The sequence below is a fragment of the Peromyscus californicus genome, unplaced genomic scaffold, assembly GCF_007827085.1.
Source record: "Peromyscus californicus insignis strain IS unplaced genomic scaffold, ASM782708v3 Scaffold_20__1_contigs__length_68692818, whole genome shotgun sequence".
Classification (NCBI taxonomy): Eukaryota; Metazoa; Chordata; class Mammalia; order Rodentia; family Cricetidae; genus Peromyscus; species Peromyscus californicus.
In genome coordinates this window covers 46,655,465-46,675,848 of record NW_026294503.1, presented here as the reverse complement: position 1 = coordinate 46,675,848, position 20,384 = coordinate 46,655,465, and the positions used below count along the sequence as shown (strand labels likewise).

Here is a 20,384-nt window from a genome sequence, read left to right as displayed (position 1 = left end):
GCCCTGGCCCAGCATGTGGGCAGGGCTTACCATGATGTCAGCATAGTCCGTGGGCATCTGGATCTGCTTCTCCCCTTCCCGAGAGCTGATGGGCGTCCCTTCTCCTGGCTTCCCTGGGTTGTGTTTCTTCAGCCACATGTCATAGGTCTGTTGCATATCCAGGACTGGGAGGGGACAGAGTGCCTGGTGAGGGGGCTTCCCCATCCACTCTACCCATGATCCCTTCTGGACTTGGGAGGCGATCACTCACAGGAAGCCCAGAGTCAGGCAGGGCCTGCCGAGTCTGGGGAAGGCCCCCGCAGGTATTCAGGAGGTGTTGGAAATGAGGTGATGCAGGACAAGTCTGCCACTTACTCTTGTTCTCCTTCATGAAGGTCCACATGTCCCTCTCCTCAGGGCTGTGTGCAAAGGAGCAGTTTCCCACATACTGGCACTTGCGGCCGTTCTGGGCATGGATGCAGAGCTGTGGGCGGGCAAAGGAAAGCCTGCTGAGTCCCACAAGGCTATGTCATTGGCCAGTTAGAGCCTTCGAAGGCCGACAACTTCTTGTATTGCCCACCCATCAAGTGCTCACATCGTATTGCTGTGGAAAGTTTCGAATGGATGGCAGTGGCCTCACCGACACCCATTTCCTCTTGGCTTTGGACATCACCAGAAGGACCCGCCTCTCCTTGGTCCAGCTGTAGGTCAAAGATGAGAGTCATTGGGGAGAATCAGAGAGGAAGCCTCAGGGTTATGAGACCTTCTTTCCTTTCTCAGAGCCCTGGTCTCCCAAGTCTTGGCCTCCTCCCCCACGGTGCGCTAGGAGTCCCCCATCTTGCCCCGTGCCTGCTCACCAATGCCGGGCCTTGGCACTGCAATACTTGAGGTCCTTGTCTGGCTCCACCACCTGCCCGTTCCTCCAGCACTGACCACACACAAACTTCATCTGTAAGTCAAAGGTGCTGGGCCCATGTGTCCTTGGGGCACCCTATTGGAAGACGGGAGAGTGGGTTGATGAAGCTAGAGCCACCAGGCCTTAGGCCTCTGGGAGTCTAAGACCACCGAGTCTTAAATCAGCTAGTCAACTGCCGGGTTGTGCTGACAGACAGGGCCCTCTCGGCTGCAGGCCCTCTGAGTTCTGAGTAGAGGAGCCTGATGCGGTAGGGATCCTGAGCCAGGGTCTCTTTCTGCCCTCCCCAGCTGGCCTCTACTGAGCTTTACTTTTTAGAGGCCTGTGTTATGCAACCACTGCATAGAATATTCTCCTTTTAAAGATTTATTTTAAATTTATTTTATTTATTTATTTTTAGACAGGGTCTCACTATGTATCACTGGCTGTTCTGGAACTTGCTGTGGAGACCAAACTAGAGTTGAACTCACAGAGACCCATCAGCCTGTTTCATGAGTGTTGGGATTCAAGGCACATGCTATCATCCCAGCCCGATTTTTTTTTTTAAGACAGGGTTTCTCTGTGGAGCCCTGGCTATCCTGGAACTAGCTCTGTAGAGCAGACTGACTTCAAACTCACAGAGATCCACTTGACTCTTCCTCCTGAGTGCTGGGATTAAAGGTGTGTGCCACCACGTCTGGCTTCCCAGCCTATTTTATTTTTAAATTAAGTATATATATATATATATATATATATGTGTGTGTGTGTGTGTGTGTGTGTGTGTGTGTGTGTGTGTGTGTGTGTGTGGGTTTGTGCACGTGTGTGTGGGTGTGTGCCCTTGGAGGCCAGAGGCATTGGTTAGATACCCCTGGAACTAGAATTACAGGTAGTGTAAGCTGCTGACGTGGGGGCTAGGAACCAAACTCAGGCCCTTTGCAAGAGCAGTATGTGCTCTTAATCACTATAGCTCCTTAACATGTGGTCAAAACCCATACAGGGTCCGAGAACTGAACTTGGGAGCTCTGGAAAATTTGGCAATACTGAAACCTATCATAAACCAGAATACACAACCACCAGAAACTAATTCAACATCAAACGTGCAAGGCATTTGGGGTATGTCTGGCAGCACATACTCTTGTTCCGTCATGCCACTTTACCAGACCCTTGATTCTAAGTACCTGATATGAACAAACTGCACTGTGCATGGTGTCACACCTTGTAACACCCAGAAACACTGCCTGACCTCCGTGCGGATTCCAGACTACTATATGTCATGAACCGCAGTGTTCTTACCGTACATACAAACTTCCCGCTCTTTAGGAAAATAATGATCCACAGAAAACAAAGGCTTTTAATATTTTCCTCCTGTCCTATCTCAGCATTTAAGCACTGTATCTTTGAGTTACATTGTTACAATGTCTGATTTTTAAAAATTGCTGTTGGGGCTCCAGAGATGGCTCTGTGGTTGAGAGTACCTGTTCTTAGAGAAGATCTTCCCAGCACCCACATGGTGGCTTACAACCATCCATAACTTTAGCTCCCCTCTTCTGACCTTTGTGGGCAGCAGGCATGCATGTGGTGTACAATACATACATCCATGCAGGCAAAACACTCACACGCAATGAACATAAATCTTTTTTCTTTTAATTGCCAGGCATGGTGGCATATCCCAGCACTGGGGCAGTAGAGGCAGATGGATTTCTGTGAGTTTGAGGCCGCGCTGGCTAGTTTTATGTCAACTTGACACAAGCTGTCTTCATCTGAGAGGAGGGAACTTCAACTGAGGAAATGACTCTGTAAGACTGGGTTGTAGGTAAGCCTGGAGGGCATTTTCTTAACTAGTGATTGATGGGGGAGGGCCTAGCCCATTGTGGGTGGTACCATCTTTGGGCTGGTGGCCCTGGGTTCTATAGTAAAGCAGACTGAGCAAGCCATGATGAACAAGCTAGTAATCAGCAGTCCTCCATGGCCTCTGCATCAGCTCCTGCCTCCAGGTTCCTGCACTTCTTGGGTTCCTGCCTTGGCTTTCCCCAGTGGACTGTGATTCAGGATATATAAGCCAAATAAGCCCTTTCCTCTCCAAGTTGCTTTTGGTTGTGGTGTTTCATCACAGCATTGAGAGAGAGAGAGAGAGAGAGAGGGAGAGAGAGGGAGAGAGAGAGGGAGACAGAGACAGACAGAGAGACAGAGAGAAGGAGAGAGAGAGAGATTTAAAACTATTGCTGTTGAGTTGCTCAATTAAGCTTCATTTTTTTTTAACTTTTTTTTTTTTTTTTTTTTTGGTTTTTCGAGACAGGGTTTCTCTGTGTAGCTTTGCGCCTTTTCCTGGAACTCACTTGGTAGCCCAGGCTGGCCTCGAACTCACAGAGATCCACCTGGCTCTGCCTCCCAAGTGCTGGGATTAAAGGCGTGCGCCACCACCGCCCGGCTAAGCTTCATTTTTTAAAAGATGTGTGTGTGTGTGCGCGCGCGGGCCTTTGGAAGTTTATGTATTTCATGTGACTGTAATGCAGGTGCCCATTGAGGTCAGAGAGCATTAGATAGCTTGGAACTGTTGTTACAGACAACTGTGAGCTGCCTGAGTGAGTACTGGGAACCAAACCTGGGTCGTCTGCAAAGGCAGCAAACGCTCTAGTTTGTTGTCGTTGTTACCACAGGGTCTCTCTGTATGCTGTCCCAGAACTCACTCTGTAGCCCTGGCTGTCCCAGAACTCACTCTGTAGACCCAGGCTGGCCTCGAACTCAGAGATCCACCTGCCTCTGCCTCCCGAGTGCTGGGATTAAAGGCGTGCGCCACCACCGCCCGGCTCAGCAAGCACTCTTAACGAGCTGAATCATTTGAGTTTCCAGCTCTCATTTGAGATTTTTTTTAAACTATTGAATGAATTTTGGTGTGGGTTAGTACTGAATTTCCAACAGTTCTGACATGGTTCCAAACAGACTCCTGCCATTGTATACTACATATTTATGCACAGTGATGTTCTCAGCATTGACAACTACAGAAACAAATATCGGAACAGCAGTTCCAAGAAGTGCTGTCGCCACATCCTGTAGTTCCAGCTCGTCAGCCAATACTTAGTTCTTTATGTAAATTAAACAAGCATGTCCATCTCATTAATATTTTCTTTTTCTTTTTTCTTTCTTTTCTTTTCTTTTTTTTTTTTTTTTTTTTGGTTTTTTGAGACAGGGTTTCTCTGTGTAGCTTTTGGAGCCTTTCCTGGAACTCACTTTGTAGACCAGGCTGGCCTCGAACTCACACAGATTCACCTGCCTCTGCCTCCCGAGTGCTGGGATTAAAGGTGTGCACCACCACTGACTGGCTTAATATTTTCTTTCAATTTAATAAACAATAAAATTATATAAATACCAAAAAATCATTTTAAAAGAAATTTCTTTATGACCTAGCATTAGTAAATGTTTAATTTGTAGCCAGGTATGGTAGCTTATGCTGGTAATCCTATCATTTAGGAAGCTAAGGCAGGAGGATTACTACAAGTTAAGACTGCTACAAGTTAAGAGACTTTGCATGGGTTACAAAGTCAGTCCCAGGAAATACTGGGCTACACATAGTGAGACTCTTTCTCAAAACAACAAAAAGTTTGATTTATATGCCCATCTTATATACCCACATATCTGTCTTGCATAAAAACCACTCATGCGGGCTGGAGAGATGGCTCAGAGGTTAAGAGCACTGACTGCTCTTCCAGAGGTCCTAAGTTCAATTCCCAGCAACCACATGGTGGCTCACAACCATCTGTAATAAGATCTGGTGCCCTCTTCTGGCCTGCAGTCATACATGCTGTATACATAATAAATAAATAAATCTTTAAAAAAAAAAAAAAAAAAAAAAAAAAACCACTCATGCGAAAACAAGCCAAAAAGAGAACGTGTGTGTGACCGACCCTGTCCTAGGGAAGCATGCTGTGCCACATGCTGTCCTCTACCTGGAATGCCCTTCCTCTGGGTTTCATGCAACTTATTCTAAAAATTGTCTTTCAAAATTCAGCTCAAGTGCTGGAGGGATGGCTCAGCACGTAACAGTGTTCGCTGCATAAGCATGGAGACCACAGTTTGGTTCCCAGCACCAGGTAAAATCCAAGTGGGTCCTGCACATGCCTGTAACCCAGCTCTGAGTGGTGCAGAGACAGGATGTAGCTGGGGACTAGGCTAGCCAAAAAGTGGAAGCCCTAGGGTCAGCAAGAGACTTTGCCTAAAGGGTAAGGCAGAGTGATAGAGGATGCCTGGTCTCTCCTTTGGCCTGTACACACTGGTGTGCTCACCCGCACATACATGTGTGTATCACCCACACACTCAGCTCAGGCTGCAGGGGGCCTCCTAGGGCTTTCCCATGACAAAGCTGCCACTCTCCATGGCTCAAGTACCTTGTCTGACCAACCAGTGTTGAGTGCCTGGTCTATAGAGAGCAGGAGTTCACAGGTGGGAAGTTGGCCTTGGGCAGGACAGACGTCTTGGTTTCAGGACCCTCCTCCAGGGCAGTGTCCAGCTAGTCTCTGAGGCCCCTTCCCACAATTCTTCCCGACCTTTTGCCCCAGCCTTTACTCTGTAAGCGGAGCTGCTCTTCTGTGCCCAGGACAGAGTGGGGAATGAGAGATAGCCTTGGCTAACTTGTTCCAGCTGTCTTCTGTCCCTTCTGTTGCTTGGGATTCCTCATCTGTCCAGGGGCCTTGGGTGTGGGATTGCCTGTCTGGGCAGCCCTTGGTTTCTCCTGGGCTGGTTATGTCCCCTGCTGGTTCCCTCAGAATAGTGACCGGCATTGCCCAGTGCAGGGATCATTTACATCTGACCGAGTGCAAATCCTCACTCCCTCTTAAGTAAGCGCTTTTGTGCTTCTTCAGGGGATGACATGGTAAGCCAGAGGCACTGGGCCCAAGCAGCGCCTGCCCCGGTGGCCCCCTGGCTTCACAGGCCTAATGCCTTTACTCCTAGATGGCAAGCAGGCAAGAGCTCATGCCTGGGCCAGCTGAGTTGGACACGGGTGTCTGGTTCCTGAGCTAGGCCTGGGTGGTGTCCTGAATAGGCAGGATGGAGTCTTGGCAGTAGGGGAGGGGTGAAGCACCATCAGCCAGAGAAGCACACACCTTGGCCCTGGGTGGCCCTGGAAGGACTGACCACTGGTCAGGAGAAGAGGATGAGGAAGAAAGGAGGGGGCCAGGACTCGGTGCTCTCTTTAGAAGACTACCCACAAGGACCCACCTGAGCCCATCACAGTGTCCCTGCTGGGCTCCTGGCCAGGAGCAAAAAGAACGAGAGAGATGCAGGGAGTTGGAAGAGAAAGAAAAACAGGCAGTCGGGTATAATCTCCACACTTGAGAGGCTGAGGCAATGGGGTCCTGAGTTCAAGGCCAGCTCTGACTTTAGCAAGACCCATCTCAAAGAAATAAAAATAAGAGACAGGCAGTGAGAGAGAGAGAAACAGAGAGAGGGAGGGAGAGAGAAGAAGAAGAGAGGAGAGAGAGATGGGGGAGAGGAAAGAGAATGGCAGGGTTCTAAGGAGAATGAGCAGCTGGGGAGGGAAGTCATGAGCTGGAGGGAGTTTAGGGTAGGGAGGAGGTGAGAAGGGTTAGTATACTAGCATGGACTTTGAAAAGTGTAGCAGGTACTTGTGATACTGAAGGAGGCCAGCATGTGCTTTGATATGCTGAGAGGTGCCACAGGTAGCCATATGTCCCTTGTGCCAGAGGTAAGGGAAGGACTCCTTTTGGTGGAGGGGAACCAGTTTCATAAGTTCCTGAGGAATGCTGACTTTTTAATCTAACCACCAGAAATCCTATAGTCCAGGTTGAGCGCATTTCTGGAGACAGAGAAAGAGAGAGAGAGAAAGAAGAAGGAGGAGGAGGAGGAGGAGGACGACGAGGAGAGAGAGAGAGAGAGAGAGAGAGAGAGAGAGAGAGAGAGAGAGAGAGAGAGAGAAAGGGGGGTGATACAAAGGCTAGAAAGGGAAGACCAGGGAGCAGGTAGCCCTAATGGCTCCTCCCCTCAGCTTGGATCCTCCCCCAACCCCCACTCCAGCCTGGCCCCATAAGGAGTTCAGAAGCCCAGGTTTCCTTCAAGTTGACAACAGACTGGTCTGGCCTAGGAGACAGGCTCATCCCTCATGAGTGAGCCACACCCATGCAGGAGATGGTGGACAGGGCTTTATGATGAAGAATCTAAGGGGGATTGGATGGCGGGAATGGTACAGGTGGGGTACTGTGTCAGGGGCTCATACAGTTGGACCATAGTGAAGACCAGGAGAGAAGCAACAACACCATCCGTGGGTACCAACCACCCTGAGCTGACACAGGCATTCACATGGACTCAAGGCATCTCCAGGAGGCTTTTTTGAGGAGCAGGGGGGCAGGTTAGATAGTCTCTCACACAGCCCAAGCTAATCTCAAACTCACTAAGTAGCCGAGGCTGGCCTTCAATTCCTAATTCTCCTGCCTCACCTTCCAAGTGCTGGGGTGACAGGCATGTGCCACCATGCCCTATTGATCCAGGAAGTTGTAACTAATTACAGTAGAGAAAAATAACTGTGGTTGCAGGAATCTTCACAGCAGGGGAACCTTAGTCAAACTCTCACAGTTATCACCACTAATAGGATAGCTTGAGATGACATGTCTGCTGATGTGTAAGCTGGGCCCATGGCCTGAGGAAACAGGCGCCCCACCCCACAGGAAGGATTATCTGTAAAACCAGAGGTTTTGGACATGTCTGTCATGAAGACAAAGACCCATGAAGGCGGCATTCTACATTAAAGGGCATGAAAAAAACATGCCAATGGAACAGGGTGTCACCTAGAATTTAGGGACAGAATCTGAATGGTAGTGTTCTATCTATTAATTTTCTGGTGTTACATGGGTACTGTGGCTATAAAAAGGTACCCTCATTACTTTTTTTAAAAATTACGTATACAATGTTCTGTCTGCATGTGTGCCTACATGCCAGAAGAGGGCACCAGATCTCATTACGGATGGTTGTGAACCACCATGTAGTTGCTGGGAATTGAACTCAGAACCTCTGGAAGAGCAGTCAGTGCTCTTAACCTCTGAGCCATCTCTCCAGCTCCCTACAATTTTTTAAAAAATAATTTAATTTTATTTTATGTGCATTGGTGTGAGGGTGTCAGATCTCCTGGAACTGGAGTTACAGACAGTTGTGAGCTGCCATGTGGGCGCTGGGAATTGAACCTGGGTCCTCTGGAATAGCAGCCAGTGCTCTTAACTGCTGAGCCATCTCTCCAGCCCTCTACAATTTTTTTTTTTTTTTTTTTTTTTTTTTTGGTTTTTCGAGACAGGGTTTCTCTGTGTAGCTTTGCGCCTTTTCCTGGAACTCACTTGGTAGTCCAGGCTGGCCTCGAACTCACAGAGATCTGCCTGGCTCTGCTTCCCGAGTGCTGGGATTAAAGGTGTGCGCCACCACCGCCCGGCTACAATTTTTTTTAAAAGTTATTATTTTATGTGTATGGGTGTTTTGCCTCTGTGTGTGTGTGTGTGTGTGTGTGTGTGTGTGTGTGTGTGTGTGTGTGTGTGTGTGTAGTGCCCACAGGGGCCAGAAGAGGGTATTAGATTCCAGGGCACTAGAGTTAGAGATATTGTGAGCCACCATGTGCATGCTGGAAATCAAACGTGGCTTTCTGGAAGAGCAGCAAGTTCTCTTAAATGCTGAGTCATCTCTCTAGGCCCAAAATACCTTTTTAAAGTGGTCAGAGGTAAGAGGATAACTATCTGCACTTATTCCCAGATGGTTCAAAACAGAAATCCCCCAGAAACAATGTGCATATTTATGTATATAAATGTATATGTTTATGAAAATACATACCTGCACATAGGAAAATGATACATACATACACACACACACACACACACACACACTAATAACAAACAAGTAGTAAAATGTGAACTCTGTGAATACAGAAAAGAATGCAACTTGCTGGGTCACATATCACAGGAAAAGGAAACGGACAACTCCCGTGGTGCCCACCCTTACCCCATGCCAATCCCAGGGCCTTACCAAGCTGCTGCAGGCCTTCCCTGCATGGGCTTCCATCTGTTGCCAGTATTTCTTGGATTCCTGAACGATGTCTTCGTGGGTCATGCCTGTGGAGGGTGGCAGAAAACATGGGGCTTGGCAAAGGATGAGACACAGCACTCTGGGGATGCTGGGATGAGGCCCAAGCAGAGGAGTCCCACCCAGCCAGTCCTACCACATAAGACTCAGGACCCCGGGAAAAAGCTCATCTTCTCTGGGCCGTTTGTTCATCTGTATCATAGGAAGAAAGTTCCCTGACTCCCAAGCCAGTGTCCCATTCCCAGATCCAGCTGCTCAGCTCTTCCTGAAGCCTCTGCCTTTCTCACTGGGGGCTCAAGCAGAATCCTGCTTGGCAGCCCCAAGGCCACTGGTCTCTAGGGCTCACCAAAGCACAAGGTTCATGGCTCTTCACTGCCAATCCCCAAAGGGCAAATGTCCCAGCATGATGGCCCCAAAGTACCAATCAGATCCTTACTTGCCTCCCAGGCCCAGCTGATGCCCTCCTGAAGCCTCCCCTCCTTGCAGCCCTCGAATCATCTGCCTAATCATTCTCCAGCCACTCTCCACTCCCTGCTTACCCGGGCCACGTACCACACTTGACATCAGCTTCTTACTAGTAACCCCCAAATGCAAATCCACAGCCCACGTGTCCTTTGGACTTACAGCCTGCCACATCTAGCTGCCCACTCAACATCCCTACTTGAGGTCCAAGAAGACAGTTTGGAACCTACATCCCACACAAAACCCTGATATTAGTCCCCCAAACATGCTCCTCCTACATATCCCATCTTCTCAGAATATGAAACCCTAGTCTACTAGATACCATGACTGCAGCATTGACCTTGATATAACCTTCTGTTTGATACTTCGCATCTGGTCCGTCAACAAATCTTGCTGGCTCCACCTCAAAGTGTACCCAGAATCTGACCCCTTCTGCCACCTCCACCCCCACCCCCACCTGGTGTGAGGTACATCCTCCCTGGTGTCTCCATCGACGCCCTAGGTCCTCTATTCTCCACCAAGCAGCTAGCATGGCTTAGAAACCGCTGATCAGATTCTGAAACTCCATTTCACCTAAAACCCCTCCTGGCATCGCACAGCAAGTTTTGAGTAATGCCAACTGCAGTCACGTGTCATATGAACGATGGGCTTTTCGGAGATGCGCAGTATTTGGAGATGCTGTAAACAGGATGAGGCTGCGCCAGCATCACAGGGCAGGCTTTTAAAAGCAATCATCTTACTAGATTTATTTATTTTGTGTGTATGTGGTGCAGGCGTGTGTGTGGGCATCAGAGGACACCTTGCAGGAGTTGGTTTTCTCTTTCTACCATGTGGGTCCGGGGATCGCACTCAGGTCATACTTGGTGGCACACATCTTATCCTATGAGTCATCTCTTGGCTACAGAGTCAGCATTTTAATTTTGTTTTTTTAATTTCAACTAGGAATACACTCTAACAATTATGATATAGTATAGCAAATCCACAAACTAGGAACAGTGCTGTTCATTCATTATAATTCATTGCACTCTTCATCCCCATTATAACATTGTGGGACCACTGTCCTTTGGCCCACCACTGACTAAAACATCAATGCAGCATGTGACTATATTCCTAATTTATGGCCAAGAGACTCTCACACACTGGGAGCCCTGCGTCTTAACTCTATCCCACCTCCCATTCACTGCTTTACCTCCGGGATAATCTTCTGCCTCAAGTCCTTTGCTACCTGGAGCATTCCCTGCCCTTCCCTAGACAGGCTGGTTCTCACCGCCTCACTGGAAACACTTTTCTCCATCCCTCTCCCATTGCTCGGCTTCCACACATCAATGGTGTACAACTCAAGTCAAAACGCTATTGACTCTGCTGGGCGTTGGTGGCGCACACCTTTAATACCAGCATTCAGGTGGCAGAGGCAGGTGGATCTCTGAGTTCAAGGCCAACGTGGTCTACAGAGTGAGTTCTAGGACAGCCAGGGCTACACAGAGAAACCCTGTCTTGGAAAAAAAAAAAAAAAAAAAAAAAAAAAAAAACCCAGAGCAACCAAAACCCAAAAACCACTATTGACTCCAGAGAAGACTTAGAGTCTAAGTGGATACTGATTGTCTGTGTACAATATCTATATGCTCCATCATGGCTCCAAATAATGCTAACAAAAGTATAACAGGCAGTAGAGGAGAATATGCATCCTAGGTGCGATGGATCCTAGGATTTAGTTCTCGCTTGTACACTGCCTGTCTGGCTCCATGTAAGTTCTTAGGAGTGAGGGCTTTGATTAGTTCATGGCTGGATACCCTGGCACAGAGAGGGTGTAAAGCAGTTAGATTGATGAATATGTGAACATCTGAAAATCCACCTGCTGGACAAACAGAAGGAGGCTCGGGCAGAGATGCCATATTGGCCATTCCCCGGGCACCAGGCGGAGCTGCTAGAGCAGGGTGAGGGCTCAAGATCTGAGTCTACCAGGCTCCGAGGCTCACTCACTCTTGCTTTTCCATCTCTATCCTGGCATGTTCCTAGGCAGGGTCTGGATAGGGAGAGACCCCGCAGTACCCCGTGAGCAGAGTTCTGCCTCCCCTGTAATGTCCAGGGGTACTAGCTCCTCCAGGAAGCCCTCAGGAGCCACCTGCTTCTGAATTCCCCTGAGGTCCGGACCACTGGCCATTAGGCCCTGGCCTGTTCGATCCCAGTCAATCCCAAGCCTATTACTTCACTGCTCTGCCTGTCCCTCACCTGAGTACTGCTGCAGCAGCCAGACCTTGAGCTCAATGAAACTGTGGGCGAAGTGGCAGCTGTCCTCCCGCAGGCAGCCGTAACGCACCTCGTGGCGGCACACGTCAAACTGGAAGTGCTCCTGGAACTGACGGATCTTGGAGTACTTGAGAGAGGTGGAACGGACGATGTGCACCAGGCACCTGGTGGGCACACGGGATGCGCGTGATGCCGACTACGGTCTCCGACACCCTCTGCCCTCCATCTTTGCAGTGGGGCTACCCCTCCAGTGCCTGTTCCTGGGCACCTCCTGCCCTAGTAGCTCATCTCAGAATGTGGGCGGCACAGGAGGAAAGGGGATCCTACACTCGAGACTCTAGTCCCAGCTCTGTTTCACTTGCACCCCATCACAGACCTCTGGGGCCGGCTCAGCGTGCGACTGTCCCCAGATAGAGGTGTCTCATCCCACCTGTCACCAGGTTGGGGGAAGGGAGTGTGCCCAGGAGTAGAAGGAGAAAGCATACCCAGGAGGGTGACAATGAGGCACTTTCTCTGGGTGGGGAAACTCAGTGGACTTCAGTGAAACCCAACAAGATGGGAACATCGTTATTCTCAGAGAAGAGGAAACCCAAGGAGGCAGGGGCTGGTGCTCCAACCCGCAACCATCCCTGGCCAGGCTGGGATATAAACCCGGGACTGCCTAATGCGGGGCCTGACTCCATCACGAACGATGGGGCAGAGCAGAGAACTGGAAAGAGAAAAGGCATTGGAGGACCCAGCTCCTCCCATCCCGTCCGACACTGAAACCATGACAACACAAGGTGCTGGTTGGAGTCAACCATCAGCGGGCCACACCTTCCTGCTGACCAAGCTGTTCCCAAGCCTCAGCTTTCTTTTTCTGTACAAGGGGAGCAGTAACTCCCTCCCTAAAGGGCTGCTGAGACCATTAGATACCCAAGACAATGACTGGAAGACCGTAAGTGTTCAACACACGTGGTTCCTGCCTTTTATGGGTGGATGTGTCGCCGCTCTGTCCCTTTTGGGCCCAGGCCTTTCCTTATCTGTCAGGGACCCTCCCCAGCCTCATCTGGCCCACCGCCCAGCTGCAGGACTCACTTGTTATTGTAGAAGCTGTGCTTGGCAGCCAGGTTGGAGCACACTGATGGAGAGTCCTTGGTGCCTTTGCTGATGATCCGGGGCTTGCTGTCGAAGCAGATCTGTCCAGGGAGGGGGATGGGCTGGGACCTTCACAAGGCCACTTGGGGAGGGGATGGGCTAGAACTCCACATGGCCATCTGGGCAAGGACAACTGGTTCCTGTAGGCCCTGTCTTAGGTAGGCGGAGTATGGGAAGATACCCCAGGCTCTGTGCACCTCGGGTCTCTGGCCCACAGGTGCCCTGGGCCTCTGCTCTCCTTTTTCATCCCTCCGATCCCACAGCTCCAGTGCCTGGGCCAGGGGTTACTCCGCGCCCTTGAGCCTCAGTTTTCTCAACTGCAACTGTGAATAATTAACCTGCTTTATCCCACAGGCTCACTGTGCAGGTCACGAAACGATAGACATGAGTTCAGGAGCTCCTGTCTTACGGCCGTGAGCTATGATTCCCAAGCCAACTCTTCCCTAAGGAAAGACAGCACGAGTCTGTCTGCTCGAAAGGTCAGCAGATCGGGCTGGGCTGGGCCCCACCAAACCCCTCCACCCGGCCCTTACTTCTCAAAGATGAACATGACACTGTCTCCACCTTCAGCGAGCTACAGAGCCAAGTGTACTCTCGAGACTGGGAAAGGCTGGTGGTCATGGTGGTGCACACCTTTAATCCCAGTGCTCGGAAGTAGAGACAGGTGGATCTCTGTGAGTTTAATACTAACCTGGTCTACATAGCAAATTCCAGGCCAGCCAGGGCTAGTGAGACCTTGTCTCAATACCCCCTCAAAAAAACAAAAAACAAAAAAACCCTCAACACTTGGAAAGCTCAGTGGAGCTACTGGGATCAGAGCTGGGCTGGGGGAAAAATGCAGAAATTTGGGAGGGATGGAATAGCTGGGTCACTGGCAGGAAGCAGAGCAGGCACAGCCGGACCGCGGAACACATGCGGAGGAAGATGTGGAAAGGCAGGCCATGGACACCTTGCTCTAGACAGCTAAGCTAAGGCTACATTCACTATACCCATTTGGGGACCACACTGGACAAGATTCTAGGTCTACCTGGCCCCAGGAAGCATGGCCCTAAAGATTGCCAGTGGTGGCTGGTCCTGGGAGGTGGGCCTGGGCTCTAGAGCTTGGAGCTCAGGTTGACTTGGCCATATGGCCCTCAGGCTCCACCTCACCTCAAACCCTAGCATCACCAATAAATGAGAACAGTATCTGTGTGCTGGAGCCGCCCAGAAAGTATGAATAAAGATCTAAATCCTGGTGCACTGTGGGTTCCTAGGGAAGAACAGATGGGTGATTACTGTTTCTTCCTGGCCTCGGTTTTCACCTTTGTAGAATGAGAAGCCAGACAGGATCTGGGTTCTAACAGGATCCCCAGGACCTAACTTTCTGACAGTCTCTGGATCTAGTGACTTCAGGGCCTCGCCTCACCACACCCACAGTCTCCAGGGCTAACAACTCCCACAATGGCCGGCCAGCCCAAGGGCACAGCTCAGCCTGGAGTGTGCTGGGACTATGGGGAACTGGTGAAATGGTAGGGCAGGCGGGTACCTCACAGAGGAAGGTGAAGATGCCCTGGTGCTCCTTGAGGAGCTTGGCAATGGTGAGGCTACCACGCTTGACACCCCCTAGAGGGTCGAAGAGCAGGTCACGGTTGAGGGTGCCCTTCCGTTCCTCTGTCCACACGTCGATCTCTTCCTGATGGTAGGCGAAGGTGCAGTTATCCCCGTACTTACAGTCTTGCTTGTTAATCATGTCTGCAGAGAGACAACAGGACACGCGTCTGCCAGGTGGGGGAGGCAGCCCATAGCACCCTGTGATCTCACTGTGGGCAGCAGGACTCGGACCCACCAGGACAGAGCACTGGTGGATGCTGGCCTCCCGGGAAGACGCTTTTCCAAATACCAGGCCCCAGGACCTCTGTGCTCAGCGCCTCCACACACACCCATAGTGTCTGTGCAGGTCAAGCAAGACAAAGGGCAGAAAGGGATTTGTAGACTACACACATCTACATAAAGAGGAGAGGTTTAGGATTATTCGTCAGGGAAGTGAATAACTGATTGGGGTCAGGAACACGGGCCACAGATCTGAAGGACTGGGTTGTATCCTTAGCTGCAGAGGGACAGAGAAGTACAGGGAATGGCTTCCAGGATCTGGGCCATCAGGCTCAAAGGGCAGAGCAAGTGCCACGGCGGTGGGGTGGGGGCGCGAGTGTGAGGAACGTGTGGGGATGGCGATGTGGGCATGCACTGGCCTGCATCCCACCAGCCATGGGCAGGGCTTCAGGCAGGGTGTTGAGTGCAGAAGGGTTGTATGCAGATGTCTGGTGCAGAAGGGCTGTATGCAGATGTCTGGTGTTGAGTGCAGAAGGGCTGTATGCAGATGTCTGGTGTTGAGTGCAGAAGGGCTGTATGCAGATGTCTGGTGTTGTGTGCAGAAGGGCTGTATGCAGATGTCTGGTGTTGAGTGCAGAAGGGCTGTATGCAGATGTCTGGTGCAGAAGGGCTGTATGCAGATGTCTAGTGTTGTGTGCAGAAGGGCTGTATGCAGATGTCTGGTGCAGAAGGGCTGTATGCAGATGTCTGGTGTTGAGTGCAAAAATGCTGCAGTACAGATGTGCTTAATCTCGTGGCTGTTCAGGAAAACTGAAAAAAACAAATAAGGTCTATTCGCTGCCCAAATTTCTATGAGCCAGCGGTGAGGACAAGGAAAATAAGGAGATCATTAAAAACCTGATATTTGCAAGTCTTTCCTATGTGCTTTCCATGGACTCTTCCTATCCCTTTTGGAATCCTGCAGGGTATAAACCTGGCTGTCTATGGACTGTGGGAATCTCACATGCGGATGGTACAGGCTACCACAGGATATCCTGAATGATCTCTGTCTTTGGACAAGGTCAAGAGAGGAGATGCTCATTCTCAGTGGGTGTCGAGCTCTATCTGAGCTCCCTCATCTCTCCTGTGGTCACTCTGCTGTAGGCCTGGGAGGAGCTAGACCTGGGGGCCCCACTCGCTCCACCCACCTTTGCACAGGTAGTAGGAGCCCACAAAACTGGTTTTGGTAGGCCGGGGCCGGATGCGCTTCCAGATCTGGTCCTCAGAGCTCCGAAGTCGGCCGAGAAGGACATCCCTTTTGCACTTGTGTTCAAGGCCCTCGCGGTAGGTGTAGTCACCGGCCCTGGGGCCTGTGGGCAAGGGTACACAGGGCTGCAACTCCAGAAAAACCCACACACCCTCATCTGGGTCTCTGTAGCTCCCACTGGATCTCCCCTGGTAAGTCCTTGCAGGAAGAGAGAGGACTTGGGAAGCCCTCCAAGGAACCCACCACAGGCCCTAACAGGCCTGGACCTAATAGTGAGTCTGCCCATCTCGGTGCCTCTCTAGACTTGTGAAGACAGTGCTTCGCAGAGGGCAGGTCCTAATCAGGGCCCACCCCTTCCTTTCCTGCAGGGGAGGGCCTTGCTCTCCTAGATGAATCTCCCACAGAGACACAGGTACTTTCGGGCCTGGCTTCCATATTCCTGGGATCCCCAGCATCCCCAGGGCAGAGAGGGGTGCTGCTGCTCATGTGAGATTACCTGTTTTAGGGTAGCAGAGCTGGCAGGCCTGCTTGAATTCATGGGTGGCAGCCAGAGGGTTCTTGATGAGCAAGGCGGTGTTGGGCATGGAGGGCTCCGGCTATAATGGGAGGATGTGGGCCATCTTGGTCCCTGAGTGGTACCTGGACCACCAGGGTCAGCCAATGCAGTAGGGGATAGGTCTGTTTTTTGATCCCTTCCTCCAATCTGTCCTACCCAGTATCAGAACTGTGGCCTAGGACCCTCTTCCACATCTTCCCAGGCCCTGTATTATACTACAAGAGCCCAAACCACCGGGACCAGCCTCGAAAGCTTCTGGGCTAATGGGGGACAATGAGTAGACGCCATCTTGGCCCCAGAGTGTTTCCTTGAACTAAAGGTCAACACGAAAGCAGAGAAATGGCAGTAGGCTTGTTTAAGGGCTCTGCCCCTGCTCTCCCTGCAGGGTCCCAGAAATCAAGACAGGAAAAGTAGACCCAGGGAGAGCCAGTGGTTTTTCTAGGGCCACACAGCCGGCATCTAAGCCGAAGTGGGCGTGCATGCTGCTCACTCGTGGTCCAGTGCTCTTTTGAACCCAGAGGAGGCTAAGCCTGGAGATCAGACACATCACTGACACTCGGGACCTCACTGATGGCTGCTGAGCCTTATTCTCACACAAGAGGGTAAGGAGTGCCGTATGTGTGCGCTCTAGCATAAAGCAGTGGAGGAAGGGCCAGGAGATCACTTGGGGCTGGTCTGTTCTGAGGGTACTCCTCTTGGAGGACATAGCATCTCACCAATGCAGAGGGCTCATCTTACCCCCGATCTGGGGCTCATAACCCCAGGATGAATAAGAGGTCTGGTCTGGGAGCCCCACTCAAGTTACTCACCGAGGGGGCTGGCTTCTGAGTACTGCTTGGGGGACGGTGGTCCTGTGAGCTGGTCTCTTCTAAGAAAGAAGACACAGGAGTCACGTGCCCTAGTACAGAGAGCATGAGGGGCCTTTCTAGGATGCCCGTATATCTCTGCCTCAGAGAAGCTCCATGGGCCCACCCTATTTTCATGATCAGAGCCCTGGAGCAAAGAGGCTCCAACATGTCCACCCTTGCCTATGCCTTTGAGGCTTCCTGTTGCCCATGGGAGAAAGTCCACACTTATAGCTTAGCTCACAGTGAGACCATGGCTCACACACACTTCCCTCAGGACCCCTGTTCTGGCCCTCAGCCAGCCCCTGATCCTCCACCATACAGATCCTATGCTTCCGAGTCATCAGGTCCTCTAGAAGGAATCCCAGACTCCTCTCTACCGCTGCCATCCCATGGGTCCCTCAGTCTTGAGTGCCCTAGACAATCTCTGACCTCCAAAAGCCAACCCTATCAAGGCCTGGTCGATTGTGTACGTCTCTGGCTCCCAGCCCAGAGAAGTGCTAAGGGAGCTGATGACCTTACATCAGAATTATCTCCATGGGACCTGAGTCTGGAGGGTTAGGACTCTGGAGGGCTCGGCAGAGCACCAGAAGGAGTCACTAACACAGCGCTACTGTTTGATCTAGAACGAAGATACCCAGCCTGAGACTCGGTCTCCAACAGTGCTGAGCATAGCAGGGACAGGACAGTATGTACTGCTCTGGACAGTGATGGGGACAAGGGAGGCCCAGAGCTGCAGAGATCAGAGACGGAGCAGCACTGTCAAGGGAGTGGAGGGAGAGCGGACCCACCAAGGCCTCACCTATGAAGGAGTCAGGCTTGTCCAGGGAGCCTCGGGCCGACCCAAAGCTGTCGAGGGCATCTAGCCGAGCCTCGGAGTACGGTAACAGATCCAGGGGGTCCAGCGTGGGCCCGGGAGGGTCAAGGGCATCCAGCACAGAAGCAGCCAGCTTCCTGGAGGGGTCCATGACAAGGCCAAAGGAGGCAGGAGGCAGTGGGCTGGACACGGGGATGGAGCCACCCACCACAGGTGGTAACAGTGGGGTCCCACCAGGAAACACAGGGATCAGCTGAGGCAACTCGCCAGGCAGGCCACTGCCAGGCAGGCCGCCCTGGACCAGAGACTGCAAAGTGGGGACAGAGCCGGGGGTCAGAAGAGAACGTGACCGGCCAACCCTGTGGGGGTGGGGCACTCCAGGAGCCAGTGATTCCTCCATAGCCTGCCTGGCCTTAAATGCTGAGGAACTGCGGCTCTGCTCAGTCCCTCCTGGAATCTGCTCTGAAGACTCTGGCAAGACCCTCGTTTCCCCAACTGTGATGTGAACATGGGGCCTTCCCTCGCCTCTTCACGGGACCACGGGCTTCTAAGTGAGTGACGGGCTTACAGGGACAGAACAAGAAGTCAGCAGCGTGGCTCACCAGGGAGTCCAGGAGGGTGTCTAATTCCGGACCAAACACATCCGCATCTGAGAAGTCGTCCAGGCCCTCCGTGCTGGGGAGCGTCCTGCTGCTGCCGTCCAGGGGGGCCAGGAGGTCCAGGACATGAGGGAACAGGGGCATTGTGGGAGGGGAGGGGAGCAGGGCCAGGGGGCCTCGTAGGTCCACGTAGCAGTCTGTGGAGGGGGTGGGCTCAGTAGCTGAAAGGGCCCTGTGTGGTGGGAGTGTTACCTAGTCACTAAGCCAACAGCTTCCCTTCTCGCCCAGTTCCACGGGGACCCGCTTTCCCTAGTCCCTGCCCCAGTGGCGGTGGCCCAGAAGTAGTCAAGGAAGGGAGACAGCAGCCTGGAGCTGGGGGGTCCTGATGGCCCTGGCTCCACTCAGATATCCAGCAATGTCTCCTTTCTCTTGGACTAGCAATGCCTTCTTCGAGCACTTATCAGAGGAAAGGAAAGGACTCTGAGATGTGGTACTCGACAGGGGCAGGCATGGATGAAGGAAAGGGACCAGCTGAGGAAGTGCCCCTCCCTGTCCTGCCTCAAGGAAGCCCCTTAGGTGTCCCACTCTCCAAAGCTGAGACAGTACCTGTTTCGATGTCATCTATGGATCCCAATCCGTTAGAAGTTCCCTGTGGAGAGGAAGGTCAAGAGAAAGATGTAGGAAGGAATGGCCACAGGGCCATGCATTTCCACATGGCTAAGCCAATGGCCACTCACTGAGGAATGAACACCTATCATACTTGCAGCTGGGCTTTTCAGCCAGGGTCTGGGCAGGCATGGGCTGGGAGAAATGTAGAGTAAACTAGTCTAGTAGGTGTACTTCCGGGGAGCAGTGGCCCCAGAGAAGGGGTACACTTCTGAATCTCCGTTTCCTTTCCTGGAGTCCTATCCATACCCTGAGGCAAGGGTTTTGGGTTTTTTGTTTTTGTTTTTTGTTTTTTTTTGTCTTTGAGAAAGGGTCTCACTATGTAGCCCTGACTGTCCTGAAATTCACTATGGACATGAAGCTGGCCTTGAACTCAGAGATCCACCTGTCTTTGCCTCCAGAGTGCTGGGATTAAAGGTTGTGATAAGGATTTATCAAGTCCTCCACCTCACAGACAGTTTCTAATTCAAAGACAAGGGTGTTCCCTCTCCCAGATTCAGCCCCCCAGCCTCATAGGAAGCTTCCCTCCCTCCAAGGAGAGTATTATGGGAGGTGGGATCCAATCCCCACTGCATAGATGGTCAGGGAGCAACCTGACCAGTATCAGAAGAGTCATATTCCCTAGGCCACAGGCTGAGTTCCTCCTCAGAGGGTTCAGAAGAATCTGAACTCCGCAGCTGCGCCTGTTGGGGTCAGATTCTGAGAGCACCCTTTGGGCTGGGGGACAGGCTGGAGCTTGCTCTCTGGTGTGGCTGTCACTCATCCTATCTGGACTTATTTCCTCGTTTGTAAAATAAGGATACAGAGCCACACTGCGTGGAACTGTTACAGAGAAAAAGCACGGGGGGGGGGGGGGGGAGGCTGCCACAGAAGCAGTTCTCTGACTGATCGTGGGTATAATGTGCGCTGTCAGGAGGCTGGCTTGAGTGGTTAACCAGCCTCCCTTCTTGGTCCCCAGTGAACTCCTCTGCCTTGTTTCAGCCACGAGGGACACAAGTCATTCCTCAACCCTGAATACACTCCCTTTTTCCCCTGATGCCTCCACCATCCAGCAGAACC

General features: G+C 51.6%; 1 protein-coding gene across 2 annotated transcripts in view; it reads right to left on the bottom strand.

Moving 5' to 3' along the window:
* The window catches only part of Zc3h7b (zinc finger CCCH-type containing 7B), a 53,580-nt gene that overhangs the window by 3,263 nt on the left and 29,933 nt on the right, over window positions 1–20,384 (bottom strand). Inside the window, exons 8-21 of one of the 2 annotated variants that reach the window (XM_052748414.1) lie at window positions 19,266–19,308; window positions 18,663–18,856; window positions 18,046–18,367; window positions 17,208–17,296; window positions 16,339–16,438; window positions 15,784–15,945; window positions 14,313–14,518; window positions 12,728–12,828; window positions 11,633–11,814; window positions 8,885–8,970; window positions 837–970; window positions 575–680; window positions 355–463; window positions 31–164 (exon numbers count right to left, since the gene is read on the bottom strand). In XM_052748414.1, coding sequence (XP_052604374.1) covers window positions 31–164; window positions 355–463; window positions 575–680; window positions 837–970; window positions 8,885–8,970; window positions 11,633–11,814; window positions 12,728–12,828; window positions 14,313–14,518; window positions 15,784–15,945; window positions 16,339–16,438; window positions 17,208–17,296; window positions 18,046–18,367; window positions 18,663–18,856; window positions 19,266–19,308 — 1,968 coding nt within the window. The remainder of the gene's footprint in view (window positions 1–30; window positions 165–354; window positions 464–574; window positions 681–836; window positions 971–8,884; window positions 8,971–11,632; window positions 11,815–12,727; window positions 12,829–14,312; window positions 14,519–15,783; window positions 15,946–16,338; window positions 16,439–17,207; window positions 17,297–18,045; window positions 18,368–18,662; window positions 18,857–19,265; window positions 19,309–20,384) is intronic. The other variant, XM_052748415.1, reaches the window with a different exon arrangement.